General features: G+C 34.8%; 3 protein-coding genes across 3 annotated transcripts; 1 reads left to right on the top strand and 2 right to left on the bottom strand.

The window, feature by feature from the left end:
• Positions 1 to 305: 305 nt before the first annotated feature.
• On the bottom strand, positions 306 to 1,556 carry LOC116118512. Its single transcript, XM_031404497.1, has 2 exons — positions 868 to 1,556; positions 306 to 738 (listed from the first exon to the last, which is right to left on the bottom strand). Exons 1-2 carry the CDS (start codon positions 1,315 to 1,317, stop codon positions 691 to 693), a joined length of 498 nt encoding a protein of 165 aa, XP_031260357.1. The 5' UTR covers positions 1,318 to 1,556; the 3' UTR covers positions 306 to 690.
• Positions 1,557 to 8,497: 6,941 nt separating this feature from the next.
• LOC116118498 (protein CHROMATIN REMODELING 25) lies at positions 8,498 to 15,308 on the bottom strand. The gene is made up of 21 exons (XM_031404482.1): positions 15,051 to 15,308; positions 14,481 to 14,861; positions 14,002 to 14,088; positions 13,635 to 13,875; positions 13,445 to 13,570; positions 13,293 to 13,349; positions 13,119 to 13,205; positions 12,890 to 12,985; positions 12,594 to 12,644; positions 12,317 to 12,391; positions 12,133 to 12,219; positions 11,741 to 11,832; positions 11,520 to 11,652; positions 10,817 to 10,936; positions 10,625 to 10,738; positions 10,410 to 10,493; positions 10,215 to 10,292; positions 10,072 to 10,130; positions 9,308 to 9,497; positions 9,114 to 9,204; positions 8,498 to 8,682 (listed from the first exon to the last, which is right to left on the bottom strand). The coding sequence occupies exons 1-21, from the start codon at positions 15,245 to 15,247 to the stop codon at positions 8,633 to 8,635; spliced, it is 2,496 nt and encodes an 831-aa protein (XP_031260342.1). The 5' UTR covers positions 15,248 to 15,308; the 3' UTR covers positions 8,498 to 8,632.
• Positions 15,309 to 17,650: 2,342 nt separating this feature from the next.
• On the top strand, positions 17,651 to 18,478 carry LOC116118509 (protein PLANT CADMIUM RESISTANCE 2-like). Its single transcript, XM_031404495.1, has 3 exons — positions 17,651 to 17,896; positions 17,976 to 18,047; positions 18,151 to 18,478. Exons 1-3 carry the CDS (start codon positions 17,695 to 17,697, stop codon positions 18,396 to 18,398), a joined length of 522 nt encoding a protein of 173 aa, XP_031260355.1. The 5' UTR covers positions 17,651 to 17,694; the 3' UTR covers positions 18,399 to 18,478.
• Positions 18,479 to 19,618: the final 1,140 nt, after the last annotated feature.

The following is a 19,618-nucleotide window of genomic DNA, read 5'->3' on the forward strand; positions in this document are numbered from 1 at the left end:
ATGTGAAGAAACCCTTGAATATTAGAGTTAAGATCTGTATATCTGCTGAACTCTTATCAGTCATGACCTGTCTATGCTAAAATAGATCAAATCTTTGACTGAAATGATCTTTACTGGAGAAGAGACTCTGGTTGAAAAGAGAAAAAAGATAAGGTCCTAATAAGGGAAAAAATAATACTAGGTATACAAAAAACCATACAAAGAGTCAAATCCAGCTCTTGAAAGAAGGGAAAAAGATTTAGAGAGAAAGAGCTAATCATGAATTTCAAGGGTTGGATTTAATTTTTTGTATGCTTCTTTGTAAGACTAGTATTACTATAAGGGAAATACGACGTGAAAATGGAGAAAAAAGAGAAAAATAAACTGTGTTCTGAGAAAAAATAATAAATAGATTACAGTAGTCAATACTTCTAATACATGGAAAGTTCTTAAACTGCATACATTTGTACAGAACAAAACAGGCAAATAGCTTCTCTACTTCAGAATTTTCCCTGGGAGAGGAGAGGGATAGGTGGTTCTGCTTTTATAATTAACTGAAAATAATAAAGCTAAGTAGAAAAAATAGCAGAAGCTGAAGACAAAAAGTAAAAACTATTCTGCAAAAGGAGCTCTCCATAGTCCATCCCTCTGAAAATGGCACTGTTTTCTATAGAATGAATCTCTCTTGGCTTGTCATCATCCTCCCTGGAATCATATTCCAGTCTCTCTACAATTCAACCCTCCTTCAAGTAACAGTTCCTGAAACCAAGAAACCAAATTTAACCCAGATGCAGAACAGCTTGAATAATGCACAGAACAATCAAACAGTGACAGAAATGAAGTAAGTTTGTATGAATTTATCAGCTGAAACTAGATTTGAAATCTCACCTGAATTGTTTTGCCAACAGTAACAGTGTCTTCACCATCAGCAAATGCAGGCCTTGGCTCTTCAACAACTTCCTCCAAAACATTTCTATCTCCTTTTTTTGACAAAATGTGACCCTTCCTCAGCCCCAATCTCTCTTTCCACCAACCAGAAATCTTTGGCACTCTTGGCAAAACCACCTCCTCATCATCAACCAGCAGTTCCTCTCTCAAAGTCATCTTCCTCCCAGAATTATCCTTCAAAGGCACCAACATCCCCTTGAAGAAAATCTCATCTGCAGGTTTCATGTTATAGTTCCTTACTGAGAACTCAAAATCTGCAGAAACTGGTGCTTCCCTATACTTGTTTTCTTGCTTAGCAGCCTGTTGGGTATCTGCAAAATCATTTGAGAAAGAGATTCTTGGGTCCATAGAGTGCTCATTGTTGTACATGTTTAAGCATGCCATGGACATTCAAACCCACCTAGAACACTGATACTTTCAGATGTTTACAACTTATTCTCTCTTATTTACAGTGCTAGAATCCTAAACTAGATCTTTGAATTTATATAAAGCTCAAAGCTTGAAGTTTTCTGCACATGTTTAGTTTGACATCTCATGTTACTCGGATTTGTCACTTTGTCATTGACAGATGCACTATTACTCACTCCATTTCTATAAAATTATTATCTTTCTCTTAAGTTAAGCAACTGATTAACATTGTTAATCTAGTAATTTAAGTGACTGCTGGACAAACTGACAAGGCCTATTGACCCTGAGATTCAGCCTGTTGTGGGCTAATCATGTTTATTTAATCCTTAAAATAAACCACAATTATTTAAGTTTTAAGCACTTTTATTTGTTTCTTGCATGTTGATTACACTGGATTGGTGGGTCAAGCACTTCAGTCAGGATGTGAACCTTGTGTCAAAACAGAACTTCTCGAAGGTCCATCCTTTCAACTTTAAGTAAATTTTAGTAATGGATAGTTATTCATCTGCTTTGTCGGCAGCCCTTCCAGTAAATCAAGAGCAAAAGTACTACCTTTGCGTCTAACGGAGGACTGTGAGTTGAAGCTATGTACAACCCTCTTGATTCGTCCTTATCATTCGGCTACCTATAGGTAGGTTATAAAACAGTTTTAATCATTTAAAAAAAAAAAAAAAGCACTTCTAAAGGCATAAAGAGAAGTATAATTATTGGGCAATTTGGGATGGATTAAACAAGGAACTCCCAAGCATTGTATAAGGAAAAGAAATCAAAAGCAGTTGGCTTCTTTCATTTTGCTATCTTTTATTTTTTTTAAAGTTAATGAGGTAATGAGCATGTGATCCTGATTCCAAGTTCAAAACAGACATGTAAAGAAGCAAGTAATAAAAGATTTGGTAGTTGATGTTTCCATTATTTTCATCTTCCAACCTAAGCCAGTAAGGAAAATAAAAACTTAATCTTAATCACACTTCACATTCTTTGATTATAAAATGACTGAATTTTTATATTACATTTTTAACATTTTTTCGGCACCCCAGAACACTGATTCTAATCCTTAGGACACAACAACCCATCACCATGACGGCCTAGGTAAATCATAGATAAAGGTACTACTTTTGCGTTCAGTGAAAAATCGAATCTAGGATTATGAGTTCTCCCCATTTACAACCCCTTTGTTTGCCCTTACTGTTGGGCTACTCATGGGTGGGTTACATTTTTAACTTTACTAGTTTAGTTTCAATGTATACCATTGGATTGATCGATAAGAAAAAGTATTATATTATGACTTTTTATCAATCAAATAATAAACTCATTTTAGGTTTAGTAACATTATTGATTAAACATAAATCATTAGACTGATCGACAAAAGAAAAATATAAGAGTTTATTTCATATACGAATATACCCTTTTGAAATCGATTAAATATTAAACGTATACCTGATTATCAAAAAGAATTATATACCTCTAAGATTATTCAAAACCGTCTTTTAAAAAATTAAAAACTCCCCTAATAAAGGTGTATCCAGTACTTTTTTATAACTGCGATACGCTAACATTAGTGGAATTTACATAAATGTAAGAAATAAACTCAAAATATAATGTTTTTGTTTGTTTTCACTTCTCCAGTCCCATCTAAGTAGCAAAAATGAAATTATTAGAGTAGATCCATGTGAGTAGAGCTGGTATAGTGCTAATCTAACCATTAAACAAATTGAATTATCTCAAATCTTACCAACACTAACAAAAAATAAAACACTAGTTTAAGCCATGATTTGACTATTAATTAGTAGCATGTGCATATGAGAAAAAAGCACCATTTATTCTTGAATCTTGATCCATCCATTGCCTTTACCTATTGACCTCCACATGGAAATATGGAATGGATCATATCCCCCTCTAATCCCAAATTTTACAAATGATTCACCAAATGGGTTTCTGCCACGTGGTCTATTCTCTCATCCTACAAACTCTCTCACAAGTTTTTGTAGCAAGCTTATGGGAAGTGGAGAAAAAACATAATCTAAGGGCAATGTCTCCCCTTTGGTCTCCCATTTTGTGAGCAAAACTTGTCTTTTGTGTTGTTAATCTAAGAAGAATTTTATCCCAAATTTTGTGTTCGAACTTCAAACCCACAAGGGCTCGGTTTACAATGTTAGATCATGGCGAAGGGAAAAAAAGTCCTCTCAACTTTGTTTAATTGGGTGCTCTGAATTTTGCCTAAATTTGGTCTTGTAATGTCCCCTTCATCTACTATAATAGGAAGGAAACGGAGCATGATTATAAGTAATTGCAATAGAAAATAAAATGTCTTCTGGGAATTTTATTCTCAGAATGGGGAGGCAAATCTATCCCTGCAAAAACCATTTAGTTGACTCAAGATCATGTGATGAGATAACTTTACCCATAAAACTCACAAATCAAGAGGTTTTTAAGTAGTGTTTTTGGTATGCCATAAACTACAAGAACTAAGTAATTGTTCATGAGAGATCAATCATTTTTCGTATATAAGAAATATGGGATTTCACCAATTTGATTCTTAGGAAATCTAGAATCGGGCCATTTGTACTTCAAGAAAGGAAACACAAAGAGAGAAGAAATTTGCATATGCAAGGGATGAAAGAGTACCACATTTTCATGAAATGTTATTTAATGCATTAATTTAATATTCTATCAGCTTAAAGTTTGATGAAAATGAAGCTCGAGAAGTGCAAAAAGATCCTTGTTCTTGGACCTGATAAGAATCTATTCCCATTCCCACTTTAAACCAACAAAGAATAGCTGATGTTTCCATATTGTGGTATCGATGCACATGCTAATACCTACTTAAAGCACAGCACATTGATTCAACTTCATAGATCTCACAAAACCATTACTTACTTTGTCTAGCAACTATAAACAATGAGGATAATTAATTATTTTAAGCCGCCAAAACTTTATGTGAAATCATCGTCATGTTCTACATTTTCAGGAGATAATCTTTTAAGGGGTAATTGATTAACAAGTGAGAGTTTAGGCTTTATTGTACCTTTTAGAGAAGTTCTCATTGAATTCACAGTTCCCTTTTGCAAAGAAGGCTGGGAAGAAAATGTGATATTCCTAGAATTTTTGTTTGAAGAAATAGATTGTAGTAGCCTATGATGTTGAGACAATAGATTGGATTTTCGGTCTAGGTTTTGCTTGAGATTACTCTGGTTCTTGTCTCCTTCTGTTCGCTCCATCTTCGGGCTTACGTTTGATTCAATTGGCACAAGCTTCCCATCTACTTGGTTTGTGAAAACAAATGTGACCTGCGAAATTGGTAAAACTGTGAATACTCTGGATCTATTTACAGGCAGATAATGAGCAAATATGAATGCACTGATTATTGTAGTTATGTTTGATATGTTAGTGCTAAGGCATTCTCTACATATTTGATAAGTAACACACAATCTTAAAAACAATTTTCGTATTTAAGTATGTTAAGAGTGAATAAGTATTCCTAGTCTGGAAACCATTGACTCTGAAAGTACTTACAACAGGCCCAGTCATATGCTTCACCTAGTTTTTCCATATTTTATGTTAGTTATTTATGTTTTCAGTCAAGATAGATGATTAACCTAAAAAATTTACCAGGCACAGCCGCACAGTTATTTAGTGAGCAACTTAGAGGAATTCTTTTTCCTTAGAAAATGAAAATTGAGTAGATATGAAACTTCAGACAAATAGCAAACCTCATCACCAGCTGAAGCTTGAAGTATAGCATCAGGCACAGACATTGACTGAAAATGATGCCCCCAACTATTTAAATCTTCTTCAAGTGGAGTTCCTACCTGAAATTTTTTTGAAGAGAATGTAAGAATGATATCAAACTTTTAAAAACTAAAATTAGACACCAGTAAATGCAATGATAATGCAGTGAATCTGGTGATCAACCTGTTTCTCTGAGCTCTTTAACTTGTGCAAGCATCCAGCAATTCCAGCAAAACCACCAATATCAGGAATGTCTTCATCAGACTGAAATTTTCCATGTCCTGCTTCGTTTTCATCTCCCTCTCCTATGCTCTCAGGTCCATCTTCATAATTTTGGCAACGAATGCAGTTCATGTTCTCATGAATTTCAGACCTTCAAGTACAATTTTAACAAATTATTACAAATAAAGATGAAATTCAGAAACAATTTCATGCTGCAATGGCAGGAAATGGAATGCGAAAGCTAAGAAACATTTTGACATAGGTTAAAATGACAAGCTTAGAGGTTCAAAACAGATAACTTTAGTGTCAAAAGTGATCCAAAATGATTCAGGTTAACAAATAATTCTCAAATCAATAATTTAATATAGATGAACTCCTCATCTTGTACTACTATGCGTCAAATTGCAAATATTATCCAGGAAAGTAACCTCATAATTATTTGGTTTTAAGAAATTATTTACAGTTGTTTCTTTCAAATGCAGCAGACAGACCAAGGAAAATAAATCAGGAAAGTAACACTCCTAGGTTGATGTTATTTTATATTACTCAATCTAACTTGAAACTGTTCTATTTATATTTCTTGTTTTAGTTGTGATAGTACTACACCTATATCATCATCAGCAATAATATGATTAGTATACAGAACTCCATCAATGATGAAAAATTAAATTGACATTTCTGTAATACATAGAACAGTAGTTTCAGCTTCAGAAAATAAAATGTACCTAACATTCTCGTGAAACGTAAACAGGTCACGTAAATCTTCCATTGAAAGAAAGTTACCCTGCAATTCAAATGCTTTATATCTCATGCATTTAAGAGCAAATTCTGAACTCAGATAATCAAAATGGGGGAGCTAAACAAGAACCTGTGCTGAATGGCTCTCTGTTTGCTCTTGCTGAATAACTTTCTGAAGCCCTTCTTTGGACATTTGACGCTGGTAAACCTAAAGAAATTAAGAGCAAATTCCAAACACAGGTCATAAAAGCTCAACTATCTTTTAGATGTTGAAAATTAACAAAACACAGTTATTTCATTAACTCAGTCATTGACATATTAAAACCTTTTCTTCAATGGTTCCAGTACTAAGAAATCTGTATATGTATACTCTCTTCTTCTGCCCATCCCTCCAAACTCTTGCAGCAGCCTAATTATGGGCAAAACATAACATGCAAACAGTCAGAATATCATATTATAGGAGATCAGTATGCTTACTTATTAACCGGCATTAGAGTGACGAGTACATTTGAAGTTTATGAGTTCTCCCCATTTACAACCCCTTTGTTTGCCCTTACTGTTGGGCTACTCATGGGTGGGTTACATTTTTAACTTTACTAGTTCAGTTTCAATGTATACCATTGGATTGATCGATAAGAAAAAGTATTACATTATGACTTTTTATCAATCAAATAATAAACTCATTTTAGGTTCAGTAACATTATTGATTAAACATAAATCATTAGACTGATCGACAAAAGAAAAATATAAGAGTTTATTTCATATACGAATATACCCTTTTGAAATCGATTAAATATTAAACGTATACCTGATTATCAAAAAGAATTATATACCTCTAAGATTATTCAAAACCGTCTTTTAAAAAATTAAAAACTCCCCTAATAAAGGTGTATCCAGTACTTTTTTATAACTGCGATACGCTAACATTAGTGGAATTTACATAAATGTAAGAAATAAACTCAAAATATAATGTTTTTGTTTGTTTTCACTTCTCCAGTCCCATCTAAGTAGCAAAAATGAAATTATTAGAGTAGATCCATGTGAGTAGAGCTGGTATAGTGCTAATCTAACCATTAAACAAATTGAATTATCTCAAATCTTACCAACACTAACAAAAAATAAAACACTAGTTTAAGCCATGATTTGACTATTAATTAGTAGCATGTGCATATGAGAAAAAAGCACCATTTATTCTTGAATCTTGATCCATCCATTGCCTTTACCTATTGACCTCCACATGGAAATATGGAATGGATCATATCCCCCTCTAATCCCAAATTTTACAAATGATTCACCAAATGGGTTTCTGCCACGTGGTCTATTCTCTCATCCTACAAACTCTCTCACAAGTTTTTGTAGCAAGCTTATGGGAAGTGGAGAAAAAACATAATCTAAGGGCAATGTCTCCCCTTTGGTCTCCCATTTTGTGAGCAAAACTTGTCTTTTGTGTTGTTAATCTAAGAAGAATTTTATCCCAAATTTTGTGTTCGAACTTCAAACCCACAAGGGCTCGGTTTACAATGTTAGATCATGGCGAAGGGAAAAAAAGTCCTCTCAACTTTGTTTAATTGGGTGCTCTGAATTTTGCCTAAATTTGGTCTTGTAATGTCCCCTTCATCTACTATAATAGGAAGGAAACGGAGCATGATTATAAGTAATTGCAATAGAAAATAAAATGTCTTCTGGGAATTTTATTCTCAGAATGGGGAGGCAAATCTATCCCTGCAAAAACCATTTAGTTGACTCAAGATCATGTGATGAGATAACTTTACCCATAAAACTCACAAATCAAGAGGTTTTTAAGTAGTGTTTTTGGTATGCCATAAACTACAAGAACTAAGTAATTGTTCATGAGAGATCAATCATTTTTCGTATATAAGAAATATGGGATTTCACCAATTTGATTCTTAGGAAATCTAGAATCGGGCCATTTGTACTTCAAGAAAGGAAACACAAAGAGAGAAGAAATTTGCATATGCAAGGGATGAAAGAGTACCACATTTTCATGAAATGTTATTTAATGCATTAATTTAATATTCTATCAGCTTAAAGTTTGATGAAAATGAAGCTCGAGAAGTGCAAAAAGATCCTTGTTCTTGGACCTGATAAGAATCTATTCCCATTCCCACTTTAAACCAACAAAGAATAGCTGATGTTTCCATATTGTGGTATCGATGCACATGCTAATACCTACTTAAAGCACAGCACATTGATTCAACTACATAGATCTCACAAAACCATTACTTACTTTGTCTAGCAACTATAAACAATGAGGATAATTAATTATTTTAAGCCGCCAAAACTTTATGTGAAATCATCGTCATGCTCTACATTTTCAGGAGATAATCTTTTAAGGGGTAATTGATTAACAAGTGAGAGTTTAGGCTTTATTGTACCTTTTAGAGAAGTTCTCATTGAATTCACAGTTCCCTTTTGCAAAGAAGGCTGGGAAGAAAATGTGATATTCCTAGAATTTTTGTTTGAAGAAATAGATTGTAGTAGCCTATGATGTTGAGACAATAGATTGGATTTTCGGTCTAGGTTTTGCTTGAGATTACTCTGGTTCTTGTCTCCTTCTGTTCGCTCCATCTTCGGGCTTACGTTTGATTCAATTGGCACAAGCTTCCCATCTACTTGGTTTGTGAAAACAAATGTGACCTGCGAAATTGGTAAAACTGTGAATACTCTGGATCTATTTACAGGCAGATAATGAGCAAATATGAATGCACTGATTATTATAGTTATGTTTGATATGTTAGTGCTAAGGCATTCTCTACATATTTGATAAGTAACACACAATCTTAAAAACAATTTTCGTATTTAAGTATGTTAAGAGTGAATAAGTATTCCTAGTCTGGAAACCATTTACTCTGAAAGTACTTACAACAGGCCCAGTCATATGCTTCACCTAGTTTTTCCATATTTTATGTAAGTTATTTATGTTTTCAGTCAAGATAGATGATTAACCTAAAAAATTTACCAGGCACAGCCGCACAGTTATTTAGTGAGCAACTTAGAGGAATTCTTTTTCCTTAGAAAATGAAAGTTGAGTAGATATGAAACCTCAGACAAATAGCAAACCTCATCACCAGCTGAAGCTTGAAGTATAGCATCAGGCACAGACATTGACTGAAAATGATGCCCCCAACTATTTAAATCTTCTTCAAGTGGAGTTCCTACCTGAAATTTTTTTGAAGAGAATGTAAGAATGATATCAAACTTTTAAAAACTAAAATTAGACACCAGTAAATGCAATGATAATGCAGTGAATCTGGTGATCAACCTGTTTCTCTGAGCTCTTTAACTTGTGCAAGCATCCAGCAATTCCAGCAAAACCACCAATATCAGGAATGTCTTCATCAGACTGAAATTTTCCATGTCCTGCTTCGTTTTCATCTCCCTCTCCTATGCTCTCAGGTCCATCTTCATAATTTTGGCAACGAATGCAGTTCATGTTCTCATGAATTTCAGACCTTCAAGTACAATTTTAACAAATTATTACAAATAAAGATGAAATTCAGAAACAATTTCATGCTGCAATGGCAGGAAATGGAATGCGAAAGCTAAGAAACATTTTGACATAGGTTAAAATGACAAGCTTAGAGGTTCAAAACAGATAACTTTAGTGTCAAAAGTGATCCAAAATGATTCAGGTTAACAAATAATTCTCAAATCAATAATTTAATATAGATGAACTCCTCATCTTGTACTACTATGCGTCAAATTGCAAATATTATCCAGGAAAGTAACCTCATAATTATTTGGTTTTAAGAAATTATTTACAGTTGTTTCTTTCAAATGCAGCAGACAGACCAAGGAAAATAAATCAGGAAAGTAACACTCCTAGGTTGATGTTATTTTATATTACTCAATCTAACTTGAAACTGTTCTATTTATATTTCTTGTTTTAGTTGTGATAGTACTACACCTATATCATCATCAGCAATAATATGATTAGTATACAGAACTCCATCAATGATGAAAAATTAAATTGACATTTCTGTAATACATAGAACAGTAGTTTCAGCTTCAGAAAATAAAATGTACCTAACATTCTCGTGAAACGTAAACAGGTCACGTAAATCTTCCATTGAAAGAAAGTTACCCTGCAATTCAAATGCTTTATATCTCATGCATTTAAGAGCAAATTCTGAACTCAGATAATCAAAATGGGGGAGCTAAACAAGAACCTGTGCTGAATGGCTCTCTGTTTGCTCTTGCTGAATAACTTTCTGAAGCCCTTCTTTGGACATTTGACGCTGGTAAACCTAAAGAAATTAAGAGCAAATTCCAAACACAGGTCATAAAAGCTCAACTATCTTTTAGATGTTGAAAATTAACAAAACACAGTTATTTCATTAACTCAGTCATTGACATATTAAAACCTTTTCTTCAATGGTTCCAGTACTAAGAAATCTGTATATGTATACTCTCTTCTTCTGCCCATCCCTCCAAACTCTTGCAGCAGCCTAATTATGGGCAAAACATAACATGCAAACAGTCAGAATATCATATTATAGGAGATCAGTATGCTTACTTATTAACCGGCATTAGAGTGACGAGTACATTTGAAGTTTAAAGTTTAGTATAAGGCAATTACTTGTTTATCATTGGCAGGATTCCAATCAGGATCAAACAAAACAAGTCGGTTACCACCAATTAAATTGAGACCACAACCACCAGCCTTGCTGCTTAAGAGAAATACAAATTGATCCTGCAAATTGTTCAAATCAAATTGTATAAGCCTAGATGCCACACAAAAAACAGCCTAATTGTCAGATGGGATTTGTACCTTTGATGGATCATTAAATTGGTTAACTAACTTCTGTCTTTTGCTGATAGATGTGGTTCCATCGAGCCTCAAGTAAGGGTACCTTCTTTCACGACACAATTGAGCAAAAAGGTCTAGAGTCTGGTACATTACAGTAAAATTTGATTAAAAATAAATAACCTGGGTCCTAATATACTCCATAAAAAAAGATGTTTCTATAAATGATACATAGAATTGATTATTTCCTTATGCAGTGGCAAGCAAGTTTGATGAGCACAATCAAAGTTTCATTATAAAAAAAGGAAATTTACCCATTTGCAGTGCCTATCTTTCTGTAGGTTGTTTCTTGAAGGATTAACTCCAGACAACAGAATTCAAGAAATGAATAAATTGCCCGTAATTAGAGTAGCACTCTATCCTAATAAAATAGGGTTCCAACTACATGATAGTGAAGTACATACCATTCCTATCAAATAAAATACATTCCAGTCCACTAGCTACAAGGGCTCTCAGGTAATAAGCTTTCACATCAACCAAACAAGTCACTAGATGGCATAATATTATTCCTAGTATACGGAACTACATACTGTCCCCATGGAAGGAGAAGTAATGGAATGTTAGATAGTGAAAAGAAAATGACAAACTATAGAAGTAACATGTACAATCATCTATATCTGTATTTCATGTACTATTCTGTTCAGAAGTAACTACCACGTAGTACTACCTGAGTGTAATTTGAGACCAGAACTATTCGGTCATCGGTCCTATGACGTAGATGGGACAGCAACCGCGCCAAGACATGCATTTTTCCAGAAAGTTCAACCCAAGCACCATCACCTCCAGACCATGATCCAGATCTAACAATATCAGGGAAAATAAATCATATATGATCCTACATATTGAACATCAGATATTTATGAATAATGCATATGAACAAGTATATACCTTCCAGAGAACATCTCCGGAGGGAAAAAGCGTATACAGTCCTCAAACCCTGTAGTTCCTGGATTTCCACTTTTTATAGTATCATAGATAAGCTACATAGATAAAGTATCTTCAATAAGAATCGAACAGTCTGACAGTATGTATATAAAACAGAACAGACATTAAATAAAAATATGAAGCATGGACCAGGCTCGAGTGCACTTTCAGTGAAAACTAGTTCCTACGAAAATCTGCTCACTACTATTTATTTATAGCATACAAAGAAGTGATCATATTAGATCCAATGCAACAACAGACAACAGCTAGTATTAATTTAAAGGTATTTCTACAAGACAATATAGCAAGAAATAACATATGAAGTTAAGTAGATTTTGTCCATAAGATTTTTTAACCTTAGGATGATTACAGAGCTTCTTAAGAGCAGTGATATAAGCCAAAATCTTCGATTGCTTAGTTTCTTCAGAAATTGCCCGTTTAACCTGTGTTCAACAGCAAGAACACAAGAACTGTCAACACTAACGGCCAAATATTAATGCAGATTCTGATCCAGCAGAACTATAAAAGAATGATACTCACATTTTTGGAATGTATAAAGTGGTTATATAGCTCTGACTGGAGAGGAGTCAACTTGCAGCAAACAACTTCAACTATCTAGAAGAGAAACAAATTAACCTCTATAAGTGCATCCACAAATAAACAAATACCCTAAGTGGCTGGGGCATCAAGAAATTGTCTTCACGTCACAACATCATGGAATTTTGTACAAGCAACACATAATCTTGCAAAGAATATTGAAATGTCATGCAAGATTTTTAGCAACTACAAGTGGCAGAGGCAGTTGCACATGTCATACCTTTGGTGGCAAGTGATTTGATAGCAATGCATTAGTCCTTCTCAAAATAAACTGCAAACACATAACTACAGGTCAAATATGAGAAACAATAAAACCAATTCTTCCTTATTTGCAAAAGAATATCAGCAAGTCAGCAACCCATCAATTACTCTACATAATGCTTTTCTGTTAAGCAGGAATTTCACATTATCATAAAATTAAAAGCTTTAACTAGTCCAACACAAATAGATTCTATAACTCTTAATAAAGCTAGCATCTATAAGTGCATCCACAAATAAACATATAAATTAAATTACCTGATTCACTTTTGCACTAAGTTCTGCAGAGCGCTCAATACCTAGCTTCTTCTCTTCTTCAGAAGCAGTAGGTTCTCTTCCACAAACAACTGGTGTCTTTTTAATTGGAATTAAAGTTCAAACATAGGTTAAAGATACGTTAACGTAGTGAAGTAGAAAATGTATGAGAAAGGACAAGGAGTTAACATCTTGAAATATAGTATTTCAAATACATAGCATCACACCTCACCTCATAATAACGTCGAAAATATGCAGCGTCACCCAAGATTCCAGGATTAGTAAAGTTAACCATGGCAAAGAACTCTTCTAGGTCATTCTGCAAAGGTTCACATAAAGAAATAAATATAGAATGCAGCAAGAAACTTACTTTTATAACACAGAATCATTGGCAAATGTCTATCACCTGCATTGGTGTTCCAGACAACAATATTCGCCGCTGGCATGAGAGAGCAGCTAATGCCTGACCCAGAGAAATGTTTATAATTGATGTCAGCCAACAATGAAAGAAGAATACATTAAAAAACGAAAGGAAGATTTTTACTTTATATGCCATACCCGATTTGTTAATGTCTGATCATTTTTCAGCCTGTGAGCCTCATCACAAATAAGAAGGTCACAAGACTCACTTCGGCTAAATTTTGAAGAATGCATCCGAAATGTTTCATATGAAACAATAAGTACCTGTGGTAGTGATTAGATTAGCACACATTCCTAGAAAATTACCAGAAATTGCAACACGATTTACCTGCAAAGGACTGCAAGGACTTGTGAAACTGTCTATTCCAAAGACAACATCATCTCTGGTGCTTTCACAGAGAGCTAAGAATTGAACTCTGTCTCCAACCCACTTCTTGATCTCAGCCTCCCAATTACTTACAAGACTGGTTGGTGTGACAATGATGGCCTTTTTAACCATTGGCTCTCCATCAAACCCTTGACGTAAGAGAGTATAAAGTAATGTGATTGACTGCAATGTCTTTCCCAACCTGCAGAATTAACACTAAAACCATCAGCCTTGGAGACAACCAAATACAGTAACATTGAATAGAAGGATAAAAAGGAATCCTGCTCACTCAATATTAAGATATGCCCAGAAAGGACGAAGTATTTACCCCATATCATCAGCAAGAATACATCCATATATATTGGCAGCACTGCATAACCCTGAAACACATTCAAACATGAACTGAACCCCTTCTCTGCATTTCAGTGTAAAAGAAATTAGTATCCATTACAGAAAACCACAACTAAATCAAAACATAATCTAAAACATTGATTTTATAAATCTTCTCATATCTAATAGCATAAAACTTCTGTCAAAAGAAAAACTAAATATTAAGCCCAAATCACTACTTCTCTGAGTATCAATGCTCTACCAATACTTTTCCATGGCCTCCACAATCAGAATTCAGAGTGACGGTCAGATCAATAAAATATGCCCATTGGTGTTTACACTCTTAAAAAAAAAAAATTAAAAAAAGAAAAAGAAGTCTATTTATGAATAATGTATATTATTTGAACTACATATAAAAACGCCTAAATCTCACAAAATTTCACAAATTCAATTAAAATTTTACATCATAAACATTACCTTTGATGGGGTCGAAGAAACTGAACCAGCAACGGATCCACTGATATTGTAACCAAATTATCGCGACCATTCTCAGCTTCCTCTTGTTGCCACAGCACCAAAGGCTCAACCCCAGGTGGTAACGTCACATTTTCCTCCACTACATCCTTCTCAACCGTCCTTGGTAGATCTAATCTACTGGTTATAGCAACCAACACTGGCCTCTCAGAGCCCCAGGGAACAAACCGTTTGCGTGCCCAAAGACGACGAGCAAGATGTTCGTTCCCGTTATTGTAGCCATCTGAACATGGAGGTTTAAAAGGTTTCCTACAAACGGCCGCCCCTTCCGTAACCGAAAGAACTCTTGGAAGCAGTGATTGTCGTTTCACAACCAGGTTGCCTCTGACCAATTAGAACACCGATATTCAACGAAATTAAATTTCAAATTATTCCATTATTTTGAAATTTGAGCTCATATAAACCCTAGCTCAGCAATTACTAACACGATAAACTAGACACTCCACATAAAACTTATAACATTTAGGTTATTTAAAAAAAAAAAAAAAAAAAAAAAGAAGATCGAAATTTCACCTGACGAGAGCGTCGACATTCTTCGACTTCCTATCTTCATCAGACGGCGGAGATTCTGCCACGCATGCTTCTTCTTCTTCTTCATCGTCATCATTATTATTACCATTATAATCTTCGTCATCACCATCAACAGTGAATTCATCGCTTGAATCGTTTGTATCGGAAGCTGAGAGAATTTCTTCTTCTTCGTGTTCCATGAATAATGAATTGTTAATTGATTACTGGAGAAGGAGCTCGTCCGCTCTTTAAAATCGCCAATTTGGCGGTAAAATGAAGGAAACCAAAAAAAAAAAAAAAAGTGACGTTGTGATGATTTGGGGGGTGTTTGGTTGCGAGAGGGTAGTGTTCTGTAGCTGGATTAGGATATTCATGGACTTATTAGTTGTTCAAGGAATTTGTACTTAACATATTTTTTTTTTCCTTTTCCTTGGTTATTTTATTATAAGAGAATGAAATATAGTCGTGCATTATCAAAACATCGTTACAACACTATTTTTTTTATTGGTAATCGGGATGTTCAGGCTAACTAATCCTTGAGATCTATTAAATATCTTACAAATTCAATCAAAATATTCAGACCAACTAATCATTTGGATCCATTAAACACCCTACAAACTCAATAAGTCAGATAAGTCACAAATATAGTAGGTGATCACTTTGTGTGACTGGAACACAAGACATCTAGATAACCTAGAGTCTTGCCATTCAGCCACAAGCCAAGTGGTTTACATTTTAGACCACCATTATTAAGACAATACAATTGGAATTTTATACTAAAGAGGGTAACACCCACCTTCGGATAGCTCAAGTGGTAAGACAAGTGTTATGATGTATGATTAAGACGTACAGTCTTAGGTTTGAATCTCTGACTCTCAAGATTTTAGTTGAGATATGCACAAACTGGTCTGAACACCTATTTCCAAAAAAATAAAAAATAAAAAAGTATGTTCATGAAAAGTTGACCATTGCATTGTGTGTACATTTTCAAAGCATTTGCAGATTGTATGGAGGATAGGGTAGGAAGAAGGTGGAGGAAGAAGACTAGAAGATGGGTTAGTCAATGAATAATTAACAATGACTATTGACCTTGGTTGGAACAACAAACCACTAACTAATTTATTCATATTTTAACTTAATTAACAATGACTATTGACCTTGGTTGGGACAACAAACCACTAACTGATTTATTCATATTTCAACTTGTTACGCCTGAAAAGTTAGGGTTAATCTGAACTCTCCTCAGTAAGAGCCAATCAGAGTTTAAAAAGGTTTTGTACTGTCCAAATGCTACCACGTTGCGCAGTGATGCAAGGGGTGTGCTTCCTATCAGTGCAGTAGGTGAGTGTCAGGCTTGCGAGCGATTAAGGATTGTCCACCTGTCTAAGCCCTACGTAATTTGAGAATATTTTTCGTGCAGATAACCAATGAGATGCAAAGAAGGATTTGCACGACACCTACCCACTTGCAGACTTGTAATCATTACCTTAAAATCTCCCACTATAAATAGAGGACATCTCTCTCATCTATGAGATTGACTAATCTTAATCTAAAATAGCTTACACATTTTCTCTCTCTTTGTATTATCTTTAGATTATAACTCAACTCGCTACACGCGACCTGATTTTACTCATCTATTAATACAAAACTAATGGACGTAGGATTCGCTTTTGAGCATCCGAACCACTTTAAATATCGCTTCTCATTCATTGTTTCATTTCATGTTTCCTTATCACGTGTGATTTCTAAATTCGCTTAACATTTTATACGTATGAGTCGTTAGTGTCAAAATCAAGTATCAACATAACTAATGAAGTTGCATATGCAGAACTATAATCTAATAATGGCATGATGCTAACCATCGATGTCACCAAGACAGTATTAATCTAGAAAGCTGTTATTACAAGTTAGAGTTTTATAATAATGAATTATGACCAGTCTTCTTCTGGTGGTATCATTAATAATAAGATGGGATGCTTCTAGCTAGCCTTCCCAGAAAGCCACTTACCAACCGGTTTCTTGTTTTCAAGTTACCATATTTTGAATTCATATCAGATATCAGTAAGGTATTCTGATATGAACTAGGGGGAGTCAGGTTTAGTACAGTAACTATTCAAAGCCATTAATCACTCGCAGTTTATAAGTTGCTTCAATACTTCTGTGACAGTGGACAACTTACAATATTTACCGTTCTCGTTTTCCATACTGCATCATGGTGTAATAATTTATACAAACTTCATCTTCAGATTCTTTTTGCTTGACATCATCGGTCATTAAATTAACAATTCTACGTTGGAAAATTGAATAATTCCTATTTTTAATATCCACTTGTATCTCCCCAGAGATGCTCCAGGAAATTGCACTGCTGACAAATACAGCGCTTAATGACTCATCACCAAAAAGATATTGAAAAAAACTTTCCTAGAATTTGATTATGCCTTCCATCTTTCAGTAATGGAGATAGATAATTGGCCAACAGGTGATAATTAATATAATATCAGCTTCTGAGTTGACCACGCAAGAGTGACAACTTTTCCACAGAATAAACAAAGACTTCCCCCATATATTTATTAGCCAGGAATCGTTCTGATCCTGCCGGACAAGAAAACTACCGCAAGTTCTTCATCACAATCCTTGTATTTCCAGTATGTATCCTTCTCAAAATGATGCTCACACATACACAACTGACGGGCATCCAGGGCCAGTCCCAGTTTCAGGAATTCCAAACCCCAGTCCAACACAACCCTATCCTCATCCTCAAGCTCCATATATCTCCTCCGGCGTGCGGGTTCGTGTACCGGGGAAATGGTCTACTGGTCTTTGCCATTGTTGCGATGATGTAGCCAATTGTAAGCTCATCAAAACTCAGTTCGATCAATAATAATTACTGGCTTTAATTAACCCCATTTTTTTTTTTTTTTGGTTCAGGTTTTGTCACTTGCTTTTGTCCTTGTATAACGTTTGGACAGATTGCCGAGATAGTGAGTAAAGGGTCATCCCGTAAGCGATCTGCAAACCAATTCCATTCTAATTACTTTCCTTTTAGACGATTTAAATGATTTTTATGGTGAATATATATATGCTGTCATCAATGGTGTTACAGCTTGTGCTGCGAGTGGTGCACTTTATGGACTATTGGCTATGACTGGATTTGCCTGCTTGTATTCATGCTCCTTTCGCTCAACTATGAGGGCTCAATACGACTTGGCAGAGTCACCCTGTGTGGATTGTTTAGTGCACTTCTTCTGTGAAGCTTGTGCACTGTGCCAAGAATACAGAGAACTCCAAGAACGCGGCTTTGACATGGGAATAGGTAAAAATACTCTTCATCTAATCACTCATAGCTCGTAATTTCATATTCCACTGGTTCTTGAACATATATATACAATATTAACCTCTCTCTATATTTATGGTTTTTGCTGCGAGTTACAACTTCATAAATACCTGACGCCTAGGATTCTTTTTAGTCCTGAGATATGTTCTTATAGTAGTTTTTGGCTGTACTTTGATAATCCTGAAGATCTCATGAACTGGTAGATCTTTTATTTGTACTATTTACAATTTGATGAACTTCAAAAGAAGTGCTAGCCTGCAGATTACTTTATAAATTTAGAACAATATTTGTCGTTAAACAGTAAAATTTTCAACAGAAGAAACACTTTTCACTCTCATAGCTAGAAGACTGGTAAAAATTCCAAATATATATAAGACAAGGAAGTAATCGATCATATGGTTTTGCATTACAAAACAAAAACCATCTTTATATAATAACGTAGATTTGGTTTGGAAAAAATCTTAAAAATGGATCAGTACTTGACTACAATTGAAAGTCGTTGGGTTAGGTAGAGGACATGGTTTATAAACTTTATATAAGACCATGTTGAACTATTTTAAACTAGAGTAAACGACCTTTTCGCACCCAAGCTAGGTTTGCCTTAACGACAATTACTCACCACTTTCCCACATAAAGTTAATTTTTCGTTACTATCTAAAACCGATTATGAAGGTAAAAATTCACTTTGTCACCACTCACCACCATTTGAACTTCCGGTCTCTTTTCTAGAAAACGTCTTTTATTCCAACACTTGATTTCTTATCGATTGTTGACCACCGCAAAGCTAAGATTTTTTCTTGTTCTTAGCTAATTTCTGGCTTATTCCGATGACGAATATTCTTTCAGTTACCATCATTTTATCTATCGGCCTCCATTCTACAAAACTCCTCTTACCCTAGCTCCTGATAACTTGTCAAATAACGACTGAGAAAGTGAAGTGTATTTTAGGTATTAACAGAATATCAACTTTGGGTGGGTAAGTGGTATTTTGAAACTTTTGGGGTGGAAAAGTGTCATTAAGGCAAACCTTGGGTGGGAAAAAAAGTCGTTTACTCTTTAAACTATTACGTTAATGTATAAGCATGCATGGACTGATTGATTGGCTCTTTTCTTCTTTGGGATATTGGGAAATGGAGGATGGGAGGCCAACACGGACAGACAGAAACGAGGAATTACAGTTGCTCCAATGGTGGCATCAGCCATGAGAAGATGAAATCAATTCTCATGCATGCATGTG

This window comes from Pistacia vera, unplaced genomic scaffold (assembly GCF_008641045.1).
Source record: "Pistacia vera cultivar Batoury unplaced genomic scaffold, PisVer_v2 Contig846, whole genome shotgun sequence".
Taxonomy (NCBI): domain Eukaryota; kingdom Viridiplantae; phylum Streptophyta; class Magnoliopsida; order Sapindales; family Anacardiaceae; genus Pistacia; species Pistacia vera.